A 16,849-nucleotide genomic window follows, 5' to 3' on the forward strand; every position below is an offset into this window, starting at 1 on the left:
CGGGCGTGTGCGTGATTTGAAAATCACGGAGTGCGTTGAAACGATTAGTCGAGATAATGTTCGGAAAGCTATAGACGGTCGACTTAAAATTCAGTTTTCACGCGCGAACCAAACGGTCTCTTTCTCACTCACTCACTCACTCTCTCTCTCTCTCTCTCTCTCTCTCTCTCTCTCTCTCTCTCACTCTCTCTCTCTCACTCATTCTCTCTCACTGTCTCTCCAGAATGAGAAAGGAGGAAAAGGAAACAATGTGTACAGGAAAATGCAACGACAAATCATTTGGAACATGAATCACGGCCGGTTCTTACGCTATTAAATGTATACATCTCTGTTGTCTGCTAATTGGCTTAAATACTTTGTATTTTACGACAGCTGTTGAGTGGACAAATTCATTTGTCATACGAAGGTGGTTGGTTGCAGTGGTGATGGCGGTGAGGCTCTCGAACGAAATGAACGCGCGTATGTCGGGAGGGGGGGAAGCGAGGAAGATCCTACACGGAACACAAAAAGAAAAAGGAAAACGAGACAGAAAGTATAATCCAGAGAAGTTCGTCCTGCGTGTCGGATGCATGTTTTATTCCTTCCCTTGCCTCTCTTCCATAGGAGGCTACTACTGAACGTTACACTTGAAACGCATTTCGCCGTGTCCTCGCACGTAGCTGTATGTCCGACATCGCTATTATGTTCGTAATTCGCGCAGCATATGCCCTTTACAACGCTATTATCCTTGCCTCGCGCTCCGAAAAAGTTCTCTGTAAATTTTTCTTCCTCCTTTCGTGGCCTGAACGCCGCCGCGGGCGTTGTTGGCCGACGTGATGGAGGTTTGGGTTTGGCTAAGGGTCACGTCGTTGATAACCGATTATCAATCACACTTCTGCGCTCTCTCTCTCTCTCTCTATCAAACGACAATTAATCACTCTATCAAAATCAACAGTCATCAAAAAGAAGAACGATACTTCGATGCATTACCATTACGCAGCGCGCTGTACCCAAAAGTCCATCATTCGGTCGGATTGTGCATATTTTTAACTTCTTCCTCTTCTCTCTAAATTCCCTGCGACCTCTCAAGAGAGGAGTACCGGAGTATCGCTTTATGGTACGAACCGAACCCGATGAAGGCTATTTTACAACATACTGTCGCGCGCAATATTCATCACGAGCGAAGATGACGTGCGTGTGATTCGAGTTTTCGTTTATGATAAAAAATAGCTCTGTATATTAGTTCGAATGACGGTTTAGCGTGTGAGAATATTACATGAACACCAAGTTTAGGACTGGTGGGCACAGCGTGTTAACATCGTGTGAATTCGGAAGGGGGACTCGTGTGATGTCACACGTTGTCTACACTTATAGAGCGTACTGATTTTTGCCGTTCAACAAGATACACGGAGATACAGCAGAATTTGTCACAGAAAATCCTGCGCTTTCTCGCCGTTTAATCTTTCTTTCTCTCTTTCACTCTTTCTCGCTCTCGCCCTTTCTCTCTCTCTCTCTCTCTCTCTCTCTCTCTCCCTCTCACTCACTCTCTCCCTCTCTCTCTCTCTCTCGCTTTCCCACTCTTTCTACCTCTAAAAAATCATATCCTGTACAAACTTCACCTGCCGAAATTATGAAAGTCGTTGAGGTAATAAGATGCGACGTAATATCTCGTTACGTTTTGGATGAGATTTCCGGAGAGCTGGTTGTTCTCTGCTTCGATATTTTATTCATGTCACAGTGAATCTATCTATTTTCAAGCATTGCTTCCGAACTATCTAATCACAACACAGACTCATTACGACTCTTCGAATTTAACGTACCTTAAGCACCGATTGCCATAAATCTTGTAATGCGATATAAAAACATTTATGGTACAAGTGGTATCGTGGACTTCATATTTCCTATTTGCCCCGCAGAGGGACATTACATTTTCTTAGATACTGTGTTAGAAAATTTGTTTTCGCCCGGTAACTTAGTAATAAATTCGAGTATAACAAACCTCAACATCTCTGAGTTGCAATATAGAATGTCTCGTTTGTATCTCCTCCGTTCAAAACGTATCTGCAAATGCATCTCTGTGTTGCTCAGGTGTATAAAAATATACAAATCATTCGAAAGGCCGCACGAAGAAAATGATTCTTAGCAGATCGAATGGCTTGTGTGAAACACGTTAGACTTTTCTTCAGCTACTCGAAAGTATGTTATATTTCCCCATATATTTACAACTAATACAACAGGAATTGAAATCTAAATTTCACAGTGAGACTCTCGTTCTCTCTTTCTCCCAACTTTCTTTCTTTCTCTTTCACTCTGTCCCTTTCGCTCTCTCGTTCTCTCCCTCTCTCTCTCTCTCTCTCTCTCTCTCTCTCTCTCGCGCTCTCCCTCTCTTTCTTTCTTTCTTTCGTTACTTTTCCAAAAAATACATCGTAAGAATCCTTTTGGTCGTCTAATATCTTTTTTGGCCAAGCTCTTTTGACAACAGTCGCAGTCATGCAGACAAAATACGTTGCTTTACCGTCGCTATTACGCATAAAAATTTTCGTACAAAGAAGAATAAGAAGATCGCAATTAAAATGTTAAAGATGACGATTACATTTGGAATTATACATGCAGCTTCGTTTACCGTAAAGTCATCGGAGACCTTGAAAAGCGACAAAATTAATCTAGAACGTCCTAAAATAACTATATAGTAAATCACACGATACAGTCCGTCAACAAAATACCACCGTACAAATTCCGTATAGAATATAATAAACATCATAAATTATAAAATTATTATCTAAATCTTAGGTCCCCGCGGTGTGTCCTTTCCTTTCTTTTCTTTCTTTTCCTTTTTTTTTTTGTATGGAATTATAAAAGCCGCAAATATAAAATATACCTCGTTAAACGGACTTGGTATTTCCGCACTTTGCTATATCGTGATTACAGAAAAGCAACATGCATAATTCTTTAAGATCTTTAAGATTTCTCTTTCTTTACAGCGTATATTATTATTTAGTTTCTATTAAAAGTCATAACTTTTATTTATTTATTTTTTTCCTTTTTAACATCTGGATTCTGTAGGGCTTTATTATGGTTGCGTTTTAATGGTCTGCCGCCTTCAGGTACTATACTACACTTACAATTGGTAGCTTAATGACAAAACGTTCGTGGCTGTCGATAATAAGCAAAAGAAAAAAATTAAAGTTTCTACCTTTATTCGTCATCTAGTCACAATATATGTATGTATATAGATGTACGGTCGACATAAATAATCAAAAGGAATCGTACTTTAACCGAGATTAAAAAACATTTGGCCGAATAAATCTGTGCTTGCGTAAGTCTTCTGTATAACAAACGAAAGGGGAGCTATTATATTATTAGAGTTGGTGCGAATGGCATAAGCGCAGCGACCATCGGAGCACAAACGGCAAAAATCAATGACGATTGGCGTTGGAAACGTGTGTTGTATGCGAGTACGCGCGTATTGTTTATTATAAAGTATCTAGGTTTCTCGTATGATTATATCATTCTTGATCGATCTTACGTGTATGCTGCTTTTTTTAACGTTCTTATTACTGCTTTTTTCTTTATGTATAAATATGTATTGTTGTTAAGCCATGCAAACCTCGTTTGTTTAAAGTCCTTGTTCAACAACAAACTGACGTTTGCAATATCCTTTGTTTTCCATTAAAGTAAACAAAAGAGTCAAGTTTACAATGTCCGTGTGTGTATGTATGTATGTATGTATGTATGTATGTATGTATGTATGTATGTATGTATGTATGTATGTGTGTGTGTGGATGTATGTGTGTGTGTGGTGTTGGGTGTGTGTGTGTGTGTGTGTTCATCTTTTTCTTTTTTACCTCCTCTCATACTTAAAAGCTAAACCCTAAAGCTGCACTCTTATCGTTCACCTAAGTGTATTGTACAAATAACTAGCAGTCGACGCGAGAGAGACTGGTTTGCTCGCAAGTACTTGCTAAATCGTTTACATTCGTGACATCGTGTATAAAACTCTATTGGAGTACATGCTTACATTGGTAATTCTTACTTTTCTCCTGCATTATTTTTTTTTTTAATGCGGTAATAATAATAATAATAATAATTATCACTTTTTAGCTCTCTAGGCCACACAGTTTGGTTGCCGAAAGTTTTCTGCTCAGCTGCTTCTTTACGCTAAAACCGCAGTTCTGCAGAGTGAGTCTGTGGAATCGGGCAGGACCCGAGAGGCCAGCTGGGTTCATCCTCACTAGACCATTACTGTCTGTCCATGCTCGAAGCTTTTCGTTAATCTTCTTAACACGTATATCCACGTTCACAACGTATAGGGCCAGTCAGCTCGGTAAAAAATACGAAAATACAGCAAACGTAACGGAAACGAAAATTTCCCTCGCACTTTCGCCCTCCTCTCAACCCTCCGCGTTCTTCCTCCTCTTGCGTTCTTCTCCACACGTCGTTGGACTTGTCGTCGTTCGCACACGTAGTCGTTTAACGCTGCCGAGCTTTTGTTCTTTTAGAGCACGTCTTCGCTTCTGCCGTCTCTCGACGCACAGAAGAGGGAGAGATCCGGTGCTTCTCCTGTAGAGCTTGCGGTGGAATTTTGGGATTTTCCGGGTAATTTCCTTGTGTATTTTCCAGAATTGTTCGGCCAAACCAACGTATCCGAAAGATTGGTTGAATTCACTGCCAAAAAGTTGACGCGTCGTTGTCGCGCGTTACCGCGTGTCGTTTGACTCTGTGCTGAGGAAGCAGCGTCGGGGAACGACTCCGAGATGTTTCGCCTACCATCATCTCCTCTTCCATCCTTTCTTCACTCTCTCTCTCTCTCTCTCTCTCTCTCTCTCTCTCTCTCTCTCTCTCTCTCTCTCTCTCTCTCTCCCCCCCCCCTCTCTCTCTCTCTCTCTCTCCTCGTCTTCTCGTCGCTATCGCCACGATAAACGTTCGAAGCATGCCACGAGCTACATCCGCAATCGATTAATCGGCTGAGATTGTTCTTCTTCACGGTCCTGCGATCGCGACGAGCTGTATTGTCCATCGTCGGTTGCTCCTCTCTCCCTTCTCTCTCTCTCTCTCTCTCTCTCTCTCTCTCTCTCTCTCTCTCTCTCTCTCTCTCTCTCTCTCTCTCTCTCTCTCTCTCTCTCTCTCTCTCTCTCTCTCTCTCTCTCTCCATCTCAGTGGATAGCGACCGGGCTCTGTTGGACGCACACTCCAACCATCGGGCTATCCTCTCTCTCCGGATCTCGCTGGTTACCAGTCGACACTGTCGATGGCTGTCTGACCATCCCGTGCGTATCGGTCGTCGAGTAGCCGTAGTTGTAGAAGTTCTGCTGCTGAATCATCGGCGAGGTCATCATCGCAGGCAGATGGGGTATACCGGGAAGAATTAGGCTATTGTACGATCCGAGAGAGCTCTGTATCAGGGAGCTGTCCATAGACTGCATGGACATCGGGGCGGACGATGCGGGCACACCCCCGGTGGCTGACGAGGTCGACGGGTAGCCCGTTGTGATGGCACGCCGACTGCCCGAGTGACGGGGCGAGGACTCGCAGTCCATCGGTTGGTAGCCACCAGGTAGACTCGACGCTTGCATCTGCAGACTACTGCCGCCGCTGCTGCTGCCGCCGCTGCCCTGTCCCGACATGGTTACCAGTCCTGGGACATGGAAAAGAGAGGATAGAGTCAGCTTCGGCTCGGCCGAGTGTCCGCGGCGGATTTCAACACTAATGCCATAATCCATCCGCGAAAAAACCGCTAGCTCGAATTACAAATCGGATGTCACTATGGGAATATGAAAGAACAAATAAAATTTCAAACGTCTACAAGGGCATTGCATTTGCAGGCAATAATCTCTCCACCGTTACCATCTCCGTTTCACGCACATTCCTGATCAAACGACGACGAGAATGGGGCTGTGTGATAATTCACTCTTTGAACGACGGAGGTGAAGGTACTCGACATTGCAACTGTGAGTCTCTTCGTCGGCCCGCGCGCGCGAGATTTTACTGTTGCCGCTACGAATGTGAATCGGATGTACTTTACACGCTATTTTGTAATCGAAGTAATCGCGAATTCGTGTCGATCTCGGGCGACTCCTGCGACGACTCTACGTGCTTTACGTGTGCTGCGAGATGCATGAGTGAGTGTCTTTTACTTGAGCAATCACGTCGTAATATGCGTACATTACGAACGACATATTTTGGAAGATGTGACACTGCGATCTTTCTTAGTTTATCGTTTATCGTTGTATCATATCGTGTGGTCGACGGACTCTTCTTTTTTTCTAATGACATACGTAATTAATTGATGTGTCAAAATGTGTGCAGTTGGAGCGATACGTTGGGATAAACTTATGAAGAGAGATACATGATAAAATACATATATACTGATGGACAAGACTCATTTCACAGGACCGTTAAGATTTCATGTCCCATTTACAGCACTGGCACTTGTGAAGTGCACGACGCAAGCAGCTAAAGCATGCATAAAAAAAAGAAACGAGAAGACGATGAAGTGACTTTTCTACAGAATAAAAATTCACTTAACACAGATGCAACATATATATATATATTTTTATATATATATATATATATATATATATATACTTTCAGTTGGAATATGTTTTACCATATCACGCGAATAATCGTTTCCGAACGGACATTCACGTTTCATTCAGCGCTCGGTCATTTTATTTCTTTTTTTGACCGTGAACAAAAACAAAAGCGACAAAAAATGAAAACATATTCCAGCGGTAACATGATGCTATTTCATTGTCTTTGCGTTCTAAGATAGAGTCATCGAGAAAGGACAGCCTCATGTATAATACATATACATATACGTACATATATATATATATATATCCATATATATATATATACATATATATATATACACACATATAATAGTAATAATAATGAACAATTGGCCTCACAGCAGACATCATGTAAGTAAGGATGATATATCGTGTTACTCAAATGTTTGGTGGCACGGGCTAGCAATGTAAAATCCGTGTCCCAAGAGAAAAAAGAATAAGATCAGGGAAATTGTCTTCAAGCAAGCAAGGCTTCGCGCAATACATCCGAGGCCAGGATATGATTATCAGGGACATCGTTAGTCTTTTAGCATGTGTAGGATTGTTTGTTAGACAGAACTTACTTATGTTAGTAAGTAAGATTAGGGTTGGGGGGCCTAGGACAGGTCGTCGCCGCCCCGCGGATACGACAGTCATCGAGCCACGTATTGTCCCCCCATCATATCTACGGGCAACAACAACAAGTATCGTTTAGTTTGCGCAGAAAATAAAAAGATACCGTCGAAAAGAGGGATCATGATCGGTCGTAGAATCAAGCGTACGTGTCGCAACAGAACTAACGTTTAACAATGCAGTGCAAGTATGATCGACTAATGCTGTACCGCGTAATTACTCAATTGTATGATGTAGCTTTTGGAAAAAATGAAGGGAAAGAAATATATATATATATATGTGTGTAAAGAAAAAAACGGGACGAAACGCAATGAGGTTAAAAAAATCCGCTTAAAAAAAAGTGAGTGAGAGAGAGAGAGAGAGAGAGAGAGAGAGAGAGAATTTCTTATTTTCTGCACAAATCAAAACCTTCCTAAACTCACAACACAACAGAATTTTCCTCCTTATGTGTTTTCTTTTTCGTCTATATCTACCTTGTATCCGATTACTCAAAGTTGCTCATAACAGCTCAGATATCATTAGCCACCGAAATTTCATTAAACTCATCAGAGCACACGAAGGACAATAGATCTTCGTTTGACCAATTCTCCGGATGATAGTACGCGATTAATCTAATGCGGCCTGAACAGAGCACGTGACATTGCAGAGTGTGTTAACCTGCCTCTCACTGTTATTATACATTTATACAGCACTATCTATGTATAAATGAGCGGTGTGAAAGTAGTGAATTCTCTTTCTACAGCGGTACCTATTTCAGCTGAAAAGATGAACTCACAAGAGACTATATATATATATATATATATATATACACATATATATACATATATATATAGATTAGATGTAATCGTCAGGTGATGATGATGTAATATAATCAAATATACGATATTAATAATGATGAGTGATGAATGAGATCAAGCGACATAGAGCCATACTTTCGTAAGATCATGTCTCTCGCTGCGATTAAATCGTTTGAAGAGTACATTTATCGTGACATAATGCAAAACCTGACACGTTTTCAACCTTCAACACTTCGGTAGAAGTTACTCGTTGCTCGAATCAAGAGACAATCGTGAGAGTCGCGTGTGCGCGCGCGCGTGCACACACACACACACACACACACACACACGCACACGCAAATGCACACGCACACGGTGTGTCGCGAATAACGAACGAGACTGCTCGTTTAAATCGTTGAAAACCTGCCAGTTTCGAAGGTACTCAGATGTGAAGCACATAAATGCGTATCGTACTTCTCTCCTCTATATATTATACAGTGTTTCACAGCCGAAGTCAGTTGGCGACCGGTGACAGTTGACGTCTTACCATGATCCTGGCTCATCGACACCACTGCCGGACTCGTGCTCGCACTATTAGCAGCAGCGATATTCGTGTTGGTCCCCTCATCGGCTGTTCTTTTGAAGAAGTTGTGCTGAAGCGCATAATACGGCGTCACTCTCGTCTTCGGGTCAAAGTCCAACATCCGTATTATTAGGTCTTTAAACTTGAGATAATCGGAAATCGAATGACCCGGTTCCCCTATCCTCCTTCCGCCGGGGCCGCCGCTTTCGACACCTAGAATATCGTGCAAGCGCCTCGTGCCGGGAGGTTTGTATTTTTTACCGTCCTTGGACTTTTTCAGCACGTACGAGCCATCCGTGGGGACTTTGTCAAAGTACTTCCGCGCCTTGTGCGCTTGGTCCAGTATATGTTTCGGCGGCATTCCTAGTACTTCTACGATTTTGTTCATTTGATCGACCTGCAGGGCAAGATAGAAAACGATTACGTCACGTCGAGCATATCGAATATATACACACACAAGCACACACACGCGTACACATACTGTACACATATACAGTAGACTTTCAAATGAATCATTCGCCGTAGCGAGCGAGCGAGCAAACGCGTGCCTACGTCTTGAGCACAGCCGATAACGGTAGCGTCTCGTGCTATTAATGATTATCGAGAGCTACGCAGACTCGGCGGGCGAATTTAAAAAAGTACTCAATAAAGAACAGCCGAGCGCTGGCCTTGCTTACCTCGTTGGCCCCACTAAACAGAGGTTCTCCCGTGTGCATTTCTACTAAAATACATCCCAGACTCCACATGTCTATCGCGAGGTCGTAAGGTATTCCTAATAGGACTTCCGGAGATCTGTAGAACCTGGACTGAATATACTGGTATATCTGCAAGTAGCCAAGAAGAAAAAGAGACGGCGGGTGAAGGGTGGTGGCTGGGGCGGCTGGGGGCGATCGTTTACGAGCCGGCCGATATCTTCCGGGATACCTACTCTTTGTCCAAGTTGACACGAACTACCGAAGTCGACTATCTTTATCGCACTTCGTTTGGGATTGCACAAAAGGATGTTTTCGGGTTTCAGATCACAGTGAATGATGTTCAATTCCGGCGTAGACAGGAACAAGAGGGCAGTACACAGTTGCTGTGCAAACTTTCTCGTCAAGTTCAATGACACTCCTCGGAAATTTGTATTTCTAAGTAGGTCATATAGATTATACGATAGCAGCTCGAATACCAGACATAAGTGATTCCGCCACATAAAATGCCTCTTCAGTTTAACTGCAATCAGAAGAAAAGGAATCGCGTTAGCCGTCACACGCTCTCGCGAGAGTCATCCCGCCGCGTACGTTGCGACGCACACACACACACACACACACATATTTTCCGTTACCTATATAATACTTGTTGTCGGTATCCGCTCTGTTCATCATTTCCAATAGCCTAACTTCGATTTGCGCTTGATTTAGAAAAGGCTTCTTGTTCTTGATGATTTTTATTGCCACTTGCGTTTGCTCCTCGTGGTCGAACGCTTTCACTACTTGGCCGAAACTGCCTTTACCTGCAAGCGGAGGACGAATGAGTACGCCGTGAGAAACGGGCGGGCCGAATTGTCAGGATCACTCGGGGCGAGGTGTAACGTCAGAGTGTCCTTTCGATAAAAAGTCGCCAATACTAAGTCGTGGGATCGTTGAAATTATCGAAAGCTACCGCGCGCGCGATACTAATCCGTGAAATTTTGTCAATGTTTGCGCGGCCAACTCGCTGCTTGCGTGTCTCACCTATTAATGAATCGATCTCATATCGATCGAGGAACTTTTCCCCATTCTTGATGATATAATCGTGATTATCGTCATCCCAGCCGTCGTTATAGAGTTTCCTCTCCTTTTTATGCGAACCATCCTCCCCTTGCATCTGCTGAGCTCTCCGTTTCTTCTTCGCATAATAAACCTGAAGCAAACAAAATTGACACAACTGTGAGCGAGTTGACTGATATGTGTGCACGAAGTATCGCGAGATCTCTCTTGAAATTCCGATACTAACGCTCAATTACGAAGACAATTTTGCTAAGTTTCGACCGATTTCAACGCGCGCACTCACACACATACGAGAGTTGTGCGTTTCGTGCACATCGTGATTGTCGAATCACCATCATCGCGCGACGCGGCGGCATCTCTCTGCCTACAGATGTTGTTCTTTTCGCCTCATCGTTCCCGACGATGCGTCGCCTTGCTTTATTGGAAACCTGTGATATTTGCCAGCTATTAACACGCAGCTCCGGTCGCCGAATCGCGACTATTAACGCGCGATCGACGAGTTCGGCCAAGGCGGGATAACTTTGCGTCTCCTGCTAAGGATCCCTCGTACTTTTCGAATCCGTATTCAATCGCCGGGCCTCGCAGGCTCGCTCGCCTCGAGTAACATAACGCCTCGAACTTACATAACGAGCAACGCTCCATTCGCGTAGAGCCACACAGCAGAGGTCTATGACGTTTCGCGCGAGATGAGCAGAGAGGAGAGAGAGAGAGAGAGAGAGAGAGAGAGAGAGAGAGGAGAGAGAGAGAGAGAGAGAGAGAGAGAGAGAGAGGGAGAGAGAGAGAGAGCGAGAGAAAAAATAATGATCGATCCGTGTGTGTACTTGTCGCATAATATGCGTGATTTCGTTGCGCTCGTCCGAGAGACGCGCGCGCGCGATTGTCCGTACGAAAAAGCATCGTATAATTCGTCGTAAATATCCCGTCTACGAGGCGCGGAAGGTAGGTGGAAGGACGGCGCGCGCGACGAGAGGGTGGAAGGAGCGACGACGGCAGAAGGGTGGACGGGCGGGCGGGCGGGCGGAGGGGGGAGGGGAGCGAAAGGGAAAAGGGCGCAGAATCCGATCTGCCGCCTCGTCCGGGAATCGATACGCCCGCGACCACGTGAAAACCACGCCGCCGTTTGTAACGAGAGCTCCGTCTCGCGCTCGTCCGCACGTATACGTGCTCCGCACGAAGTACGAAAACCGGCGACGCGCGCGCCGGCCGCTGGGATTTTCGCCGACGCTCGGTCGCGTCGTCGGCCGTGCGAAATTTTTCCAGAGGCCGAGGAAAGGGAAAGGGGCGGCAAAACAGCAGCAGCCGCAGCGGTAACAACGACGACGACGACGACAGCGGCAGCGGCAGAGGCAGCGACGGCGACGGCGGCGGCGGCGGCGGCGGCGGCGGTGGAGGAGAGGGTGGCGGGAGGAGAAGCCGCGGATCGGGCAGGACGCGGTGGTTGTTCGGTTGGCACGCCTCCACCGGGTCATCGACACGGCGATGGTCAGCGCTGTATCGGCGTCTAGTTACTCTATTTCGGCATCGATTGTACGTCGAAGGAGCACGAGGAGTGTACCCGGCCGCGCGCGCGGCCGCGGCTAATGAACTCCCAACTCTTTCGCGGTGCCGCCGCCGCCGTCGCCGTCGCCGCCGTCACCGTCACCGTCGGAGGCCGTCGCGGCCCCGGAAGCGAATCCGCCGTGCCTCTGCACCGGGCGCTTATTTTTGACTTGGGCTCGCCGTCGGCTCGATTTACAAAAAGGCAGGAGCGCCGAGCGGATAAATATCCGCGTTGCGCTACGAATCCGGCGTACAGCGAGAGGAGAGAGAGAGAGAGAGAGAGAGAGAGAAAGGGGGAAGGAGAGGGGGGCGTGTGCGAATAGTTTAATCTCGAGGTTCGCTCGCGCTGCCGAAAGAGTGCGAGTCGCGTTTCTTCGTCTCTCTAATTTCGCAGCGGTCCTCCTCGGACGGGGATAAGATCGGAACCCCCGCGCGAGAGGATCGCGCGCACAAAGGCACCCTCCGTCTCTCAGCTGGGTACATGGAGACGCAGGTAGGCAGGCAGGCAGGCAGGCAGGTAAGCAGGCAGGCAGGCAGGTGGGAGGGCAGGCGGGCGGGGATGGTTCTCGCGCGAGCGAAACTTTTCGTATGCTTATAAAAGCAGTCGTGAAACGCGGTTAAAACTTCACGGCTAGTCACAGGCGCGATTCTTCTAACACGAGATATAGAACGCACCGGCGTGACCTTATTTCGCGCGCGGCGTCGTATATGGGTTAGTCGGAAATTTAATTCGCGCGCGTGACGCGCCAACTTCTATCGGCAGCCCGGCCGCGCCGCGCTCCGCGCGATTCCGGACGCGAAGTTTTTCGGTGCACCGCCGTGTTGGGAAATGCCGCTGCGACCACCGCGGACGGGGGGATTTATTGCCCGCGATAATACGAAAATCACGCGCAAGCGGCGGCCCGCCGCTTTTTCGCGTTATGTATTCGCGGGAGCGCGCGCGTCTGTGTATTAATTTATTTCTTGACCGCTTCTCTCCCCACGAGAGGCCGAAGCGGAAGAAAGAAAAGGCCCGGGGAGGAGGAGAGAAGAGAGAGAGAGAGGCGAGAAATCTCCTTAAGAGGGAGGCTCTCTCGTCCAAAGCACACCGGTCGGTCCCTATTCGCTCTCGCCGCGATCCGGACCGAATACGCGAACACACACGGATCCTCCTATGTTCTCTTTCTTTCCTCGGCACATCGCGTCCGCGCCTACAATACTAGGCATACGGACTCCGAATTCGCTCACGTGGGTGCCTGCGCGTGAAAACACGCCGACCGCGGCCCAAGCATCGTTCGATTCGTTTCGGGCACTCGCGTGGGCGAGGAGAGGAAACCGGTATGGGCGACGCGAATTCATCGTAGGGTCCGCGATTTCATTGTCGTTCTCTCTCTCTCTCTCTCTCTCTCTCTCTTTCTCTCTCACCCTCGCCGTTACGAGCAACATCGCCGGAGCGGCTGGTCGTCACCGGGTGGTGGCCACCCCCGCCAGCTGAAACTCCTGTTTGCTCGCTCCCCCTCTTTCTTCACGCTCTTCATCCAACTCGACTATGGTACGCCATAGTCGACGATCGTAACAGCATAGCGACACCGAAAGAGAGAGAGAGAGAGAGAGAGAAAGAGAAAGAGAGAGAGAGAGAGAGAGAGAGAGAGAGAGAGAGAGAGAGAGAGAGAGAGAGAGAGCGAGAGAGGCGAATGCTTACAGGCTGCTGAAAAGCCACCTATATAAGCCTTGATATCGCGCTAAGGATTCAGAAACGAGAGGAAAAGTTCCCGTAAACACGAGTCCGGAAGGGATTTCTTTTTTAGCTATAAGCTGTCTCTCTTTCTCCCTCTCTCACGTGTTCTTCTTTAGTTCTCTCTCTTTCTCCCACTCCCTCTCCAGCGTCAACCTTCTCCGCACACGACCGCCTTCTCTCTCGTTTCTGTTGCTATGCGCGAATGCATGAGACCGGCCCCATATGATGCGCGTTCGCCACTAGTCTCGCCAAAAGCAGCCCAGGACCACTATGAGTAGCGAGCAAGACAGAGAGAGAGAGAGAGAGAGAGAGAGAGAGAGAGAGAGAGAGAGAGAAAGAGAGAGAGGAAGAAGAGGACGAGGAGAGCTAGAGCGACGCTAAAAGCGCGACCGGAAAGGAACTTGATGAAGCGTGCGAAGGAGAGACAAAGAGAGTAAAAAAAGACATACACAGAGAGAGAGAGAGAGAGAGGGGGGGGATAAACGAAGAAAAAAATAACGAAGATGTTCGAGCGAGAAGGAAAAAAGACAGAAGGACAAGCACGCTTACACAGGCTGTTCCGCCACCGACGCGTAATAGCGAATTCCTCGGCTAATTTGGAGCCAATAATATTTCCCGAAGGAAAACGCCGAAACGTCAGCTCTCTCTCTCTCTCTCTCTCTCTCTGTCTCTCGTCTGAGCGATCGAAAATCAACAGCGTTCCGTCGCGATCGATCTCCAAGCATGCGCGCTAGACGACAGAACCGCGTTCTGCGGCTGAAAAATTCGCTCGAGTAGACTTTGACAAAGTTTTCATCAGGATCTCAGGATCTCAGGCGGTCATTATCATACAACGACGAGGAGAAGACGCGCGAACAGGCCGACCTTGGGAACCCCTTGAAATTCTCATTGGGGAAACGTCGATCCCGAATTGATCAAAGGATCCATCAGACGCGCTGATGTGGTGACGCGGCGGGGTTACCCTGAATACGCGGAGCTCGCAGGAGTCCTTTCCTGTGGGAAGAAACGTCAGCGCGAGTGCGGTAAGATTGCGGTCCTCACGAGCACGTCATTCTCAAGCGACGAGCTTGACTTGCCGAAGCTGTCGAGCGGATTAGGCCAAGGGTAGTAGCGCCGTAAGGGTTAAGGGCGAAAGATAGATAGAGAGAGAGAGAGAGAGAGAGAGAGAGGGAGGAGAGGGAAGAGGAAAGAGAGGATCGTACGATCGTCCTTACAGTCGCTTCCGGAAGGCAGTAGTGGCGTCGTTATTGCTTCTCCCGACCGCGATTCCTAGACGAAGCTACCGGCTCTCGCTTCGAGAACCCGTCCCGACCGCCTGTTACAGCGCATTTCGCGTGTTTGTATTGAGAACGAATCTCATTAAGTGGACTTTCGCGGCGAGGGCTCTCTCGTCCGCCTCCTCCCCTTCTCTCTCTCTCTCTCTCTCTCTCTCTCTCTCTCTCTCTCTCTCTCTCTCTCTCTCTCTCTGTTCCTCTCGAAGCGTCCCTCGAACAATTAAGCGTCTTAAGAAACACGAAGGCGAATCGAATTATCTCGCGAAGGTGTTCCACCTCCGGTCAGGTTAATTGCGATGTGTATTAACGGCGCGAGTAACTCCGCACACTTTTGTTGGCCGAGCGTGATTCATCGAGAATGTCGCGGCGCAGGAATCAAGTCCGCATTCGTAGCGCGCGGATACTCGTTACGCCGGTATCTCGTATCGGGCATCGACGTTGCTCCTGTTACCGAATCACGCGTTAACGAGTAACGAAATAACGAAACGAGCCGGCACGCGCGCGCGCGCGTCCTAATCCTTCTCCGAAGGAGACGGGTCTGCCTGCAGCGCGGCGCTTTGCGAACGAACTTCCGCTTTGTGTGCGACTTTGCGACTTGCTCGCGAAAGGGGGGGTCTCTCTCTCTCTCTCTCTCTCTCTCTTTATCTCTCTCTCTCTCTCTCTCTCTCTCTCTCTCTCTCTCTCTCTCTCGGCGCGTTATTTAAGTAACGAGGAATGCCACGTCACCGGACGACTCTGCGAAGCCGTTATGAATGTCCGCCTCGGCGAAACGAACGCCGCGTACAGGACTCGGGGAGTGCAAGGAGATACAAGTACGAGGGACAAGGAGCAACGAAGCGAGGAAAGGAGAGAGAAAGAGAAAGGGAGAGACAGAGCGAGAGCGAGAGAGAGGGAGCGCGCGCGTGTGTGTGGTGTGTGTGTGTGTGTGTGTGTGTGTGTGGCAGAGAGGGGAGAGGAAGAAAGAAAAAGATAAGGAGGAGAGAACTGGAAAGGACGGTTAGGTAGATAGATAAGAATGAGACAGGCTCGAGCCGAGGTATCCGGGCGCCCTTGTACCTCGACGATGACACACGTTGAAAGAAATGATCTCAGAAGCAGAAGACACTGTTCGACATCTGACATCGATATAAGCACTCGACCGGTGATCATCGTATAACGATCACCTAATCGATGCCTTGCGTAAAGAGTTAACGGGACAGCATCCGGTGCAACCTCGTGCGGCCATGATCCGATCCTGGAGTAAAAGAAAAGAGAAAGCAGAGAAGAGGAGGAGGAGGAGGAGGAGGAGGAGGAGGAGGAGGAGGAGGAGGAGGAGGAGGAGGAGGAGGAGGAAGAGGCGAACGAGAGAGCGACAAGGGAGCAGAGAATGGCTATGTGAGCGAGGTAGATAGAAGAGGCATGATCAAGACTACCAGCCTACCGAGTCATGAATGAAATGACAGACAAAACGAGCGAGAGAGCCAACGTTGGGTGGCGGCGACAGCGGGGCGGCGGCAGCCGTCCCGCGACCTTCCGGAACGACTACGTGCCACTTCTTCCTCCTCTTGTGCCTCGCGGACAGAGACGCTTGCGAGACGACGTGTCACCAGAGTCACGCGTCAAATTTTCCATCGCGCCGCCGACCGGTCTCTCTCATGGTTCCGCGCGTTGAATAAGCAAAGCCGGCCGCGAGCGCTGAAAACTGTCATTTAGCCTCGTGATCCCGAAATCTCGCGAAGCAAAGCAACGCGAATTCGCCAGCGCCATAGTCGCGCTGGGGGGATGATGCTCTCCGGGAGAATCGATCGTTTCGAAAGGGAATTTACTCCCAAATCTCTCATTTTCTCAGAAGCGTCAAAGAACACTCGTGTCAGCCTCCGATCTCTCAGTCTCTGTCTCGCAGACGCCTCGTTTTATCATCGTCCCTGCGCCACCAACAGGTCGGAGTGTTCTCCCCTTCCCGTTGAAATAAAATCCTTTTTAAGACTGCTGATTTATTCGCCGGTCGAGGTCGTTTTTCGAGCGAGCACGGGATCCGGCCTCGTAAGGCGCGGGGCGCCGGCGAGT

The 16,849-nt window shown here is 48.0% G+C and overlaps 1 protein-coding gene across 2 annotated transcripts in view; it reads right to left on the bottom strand.

Annotated features, from left to right (window-relative positions):
- Positions 1–5,070: 5,070 nt before the first annotated feature.
- The window catches only part of mnb (minibrain), a 52,244-nt gene continuing 40,465 nt past the window's right edge, over positions 5,071–16,849 (bottom strand). The window contains exons 3-9 of one of the 2 annotated variants that reach the window (XM_011155107.2): positions 10,238–10,406; positions 9,850–10,017; positions 9,451–9,737; positions 9,200–9,346; positions 8,487–8,919; positions 7,637–7,784; positions 5,442–5,614 (exon numbers count right to left, since the gene is read on the bottom strand). In XM_011155107.2, the coding sequence (XP_011153409.1) occupies positions 7,672–7,784; positions 8,487–8,919; positions 9,200–9,346; positions 9,451–9,737; positions 9,850–10,017; positions 10,238–10,406 (1,317 nt within the window). In that variant the 3' untranslated portion in view covers positions 5,442–5,614; positions 7,637–7,671. Of the gene's footprint in view, positions 5,615–7,636; positions 7,785–8,486; positions 8,920–9,199; positions 9,347–9,450; positions 9,738–9,849; positions 10,018–10,237; positions 10,407–16,849 lie in introns of both variants that reach the window. The other variant, XM_011155106.3, reaches the window with a different exon arrangement.

Source organism: Harpegnathos saltator, unplaced genomic scaffold (assembly GCF_003227715.2).
Source record: "Harpegnathos saltator strain DR-91 unplaced genomic scaffold, Hsal_v8.6 scaffold250, whole genome shotgun sequence".
Classification (NCBI taxonomy): Eukaryota; Metazoa; Arthropoda; class Insecta; order Hymenoptera; family Formicidae; genus Harpegnathos; species Harpegnathos saltator.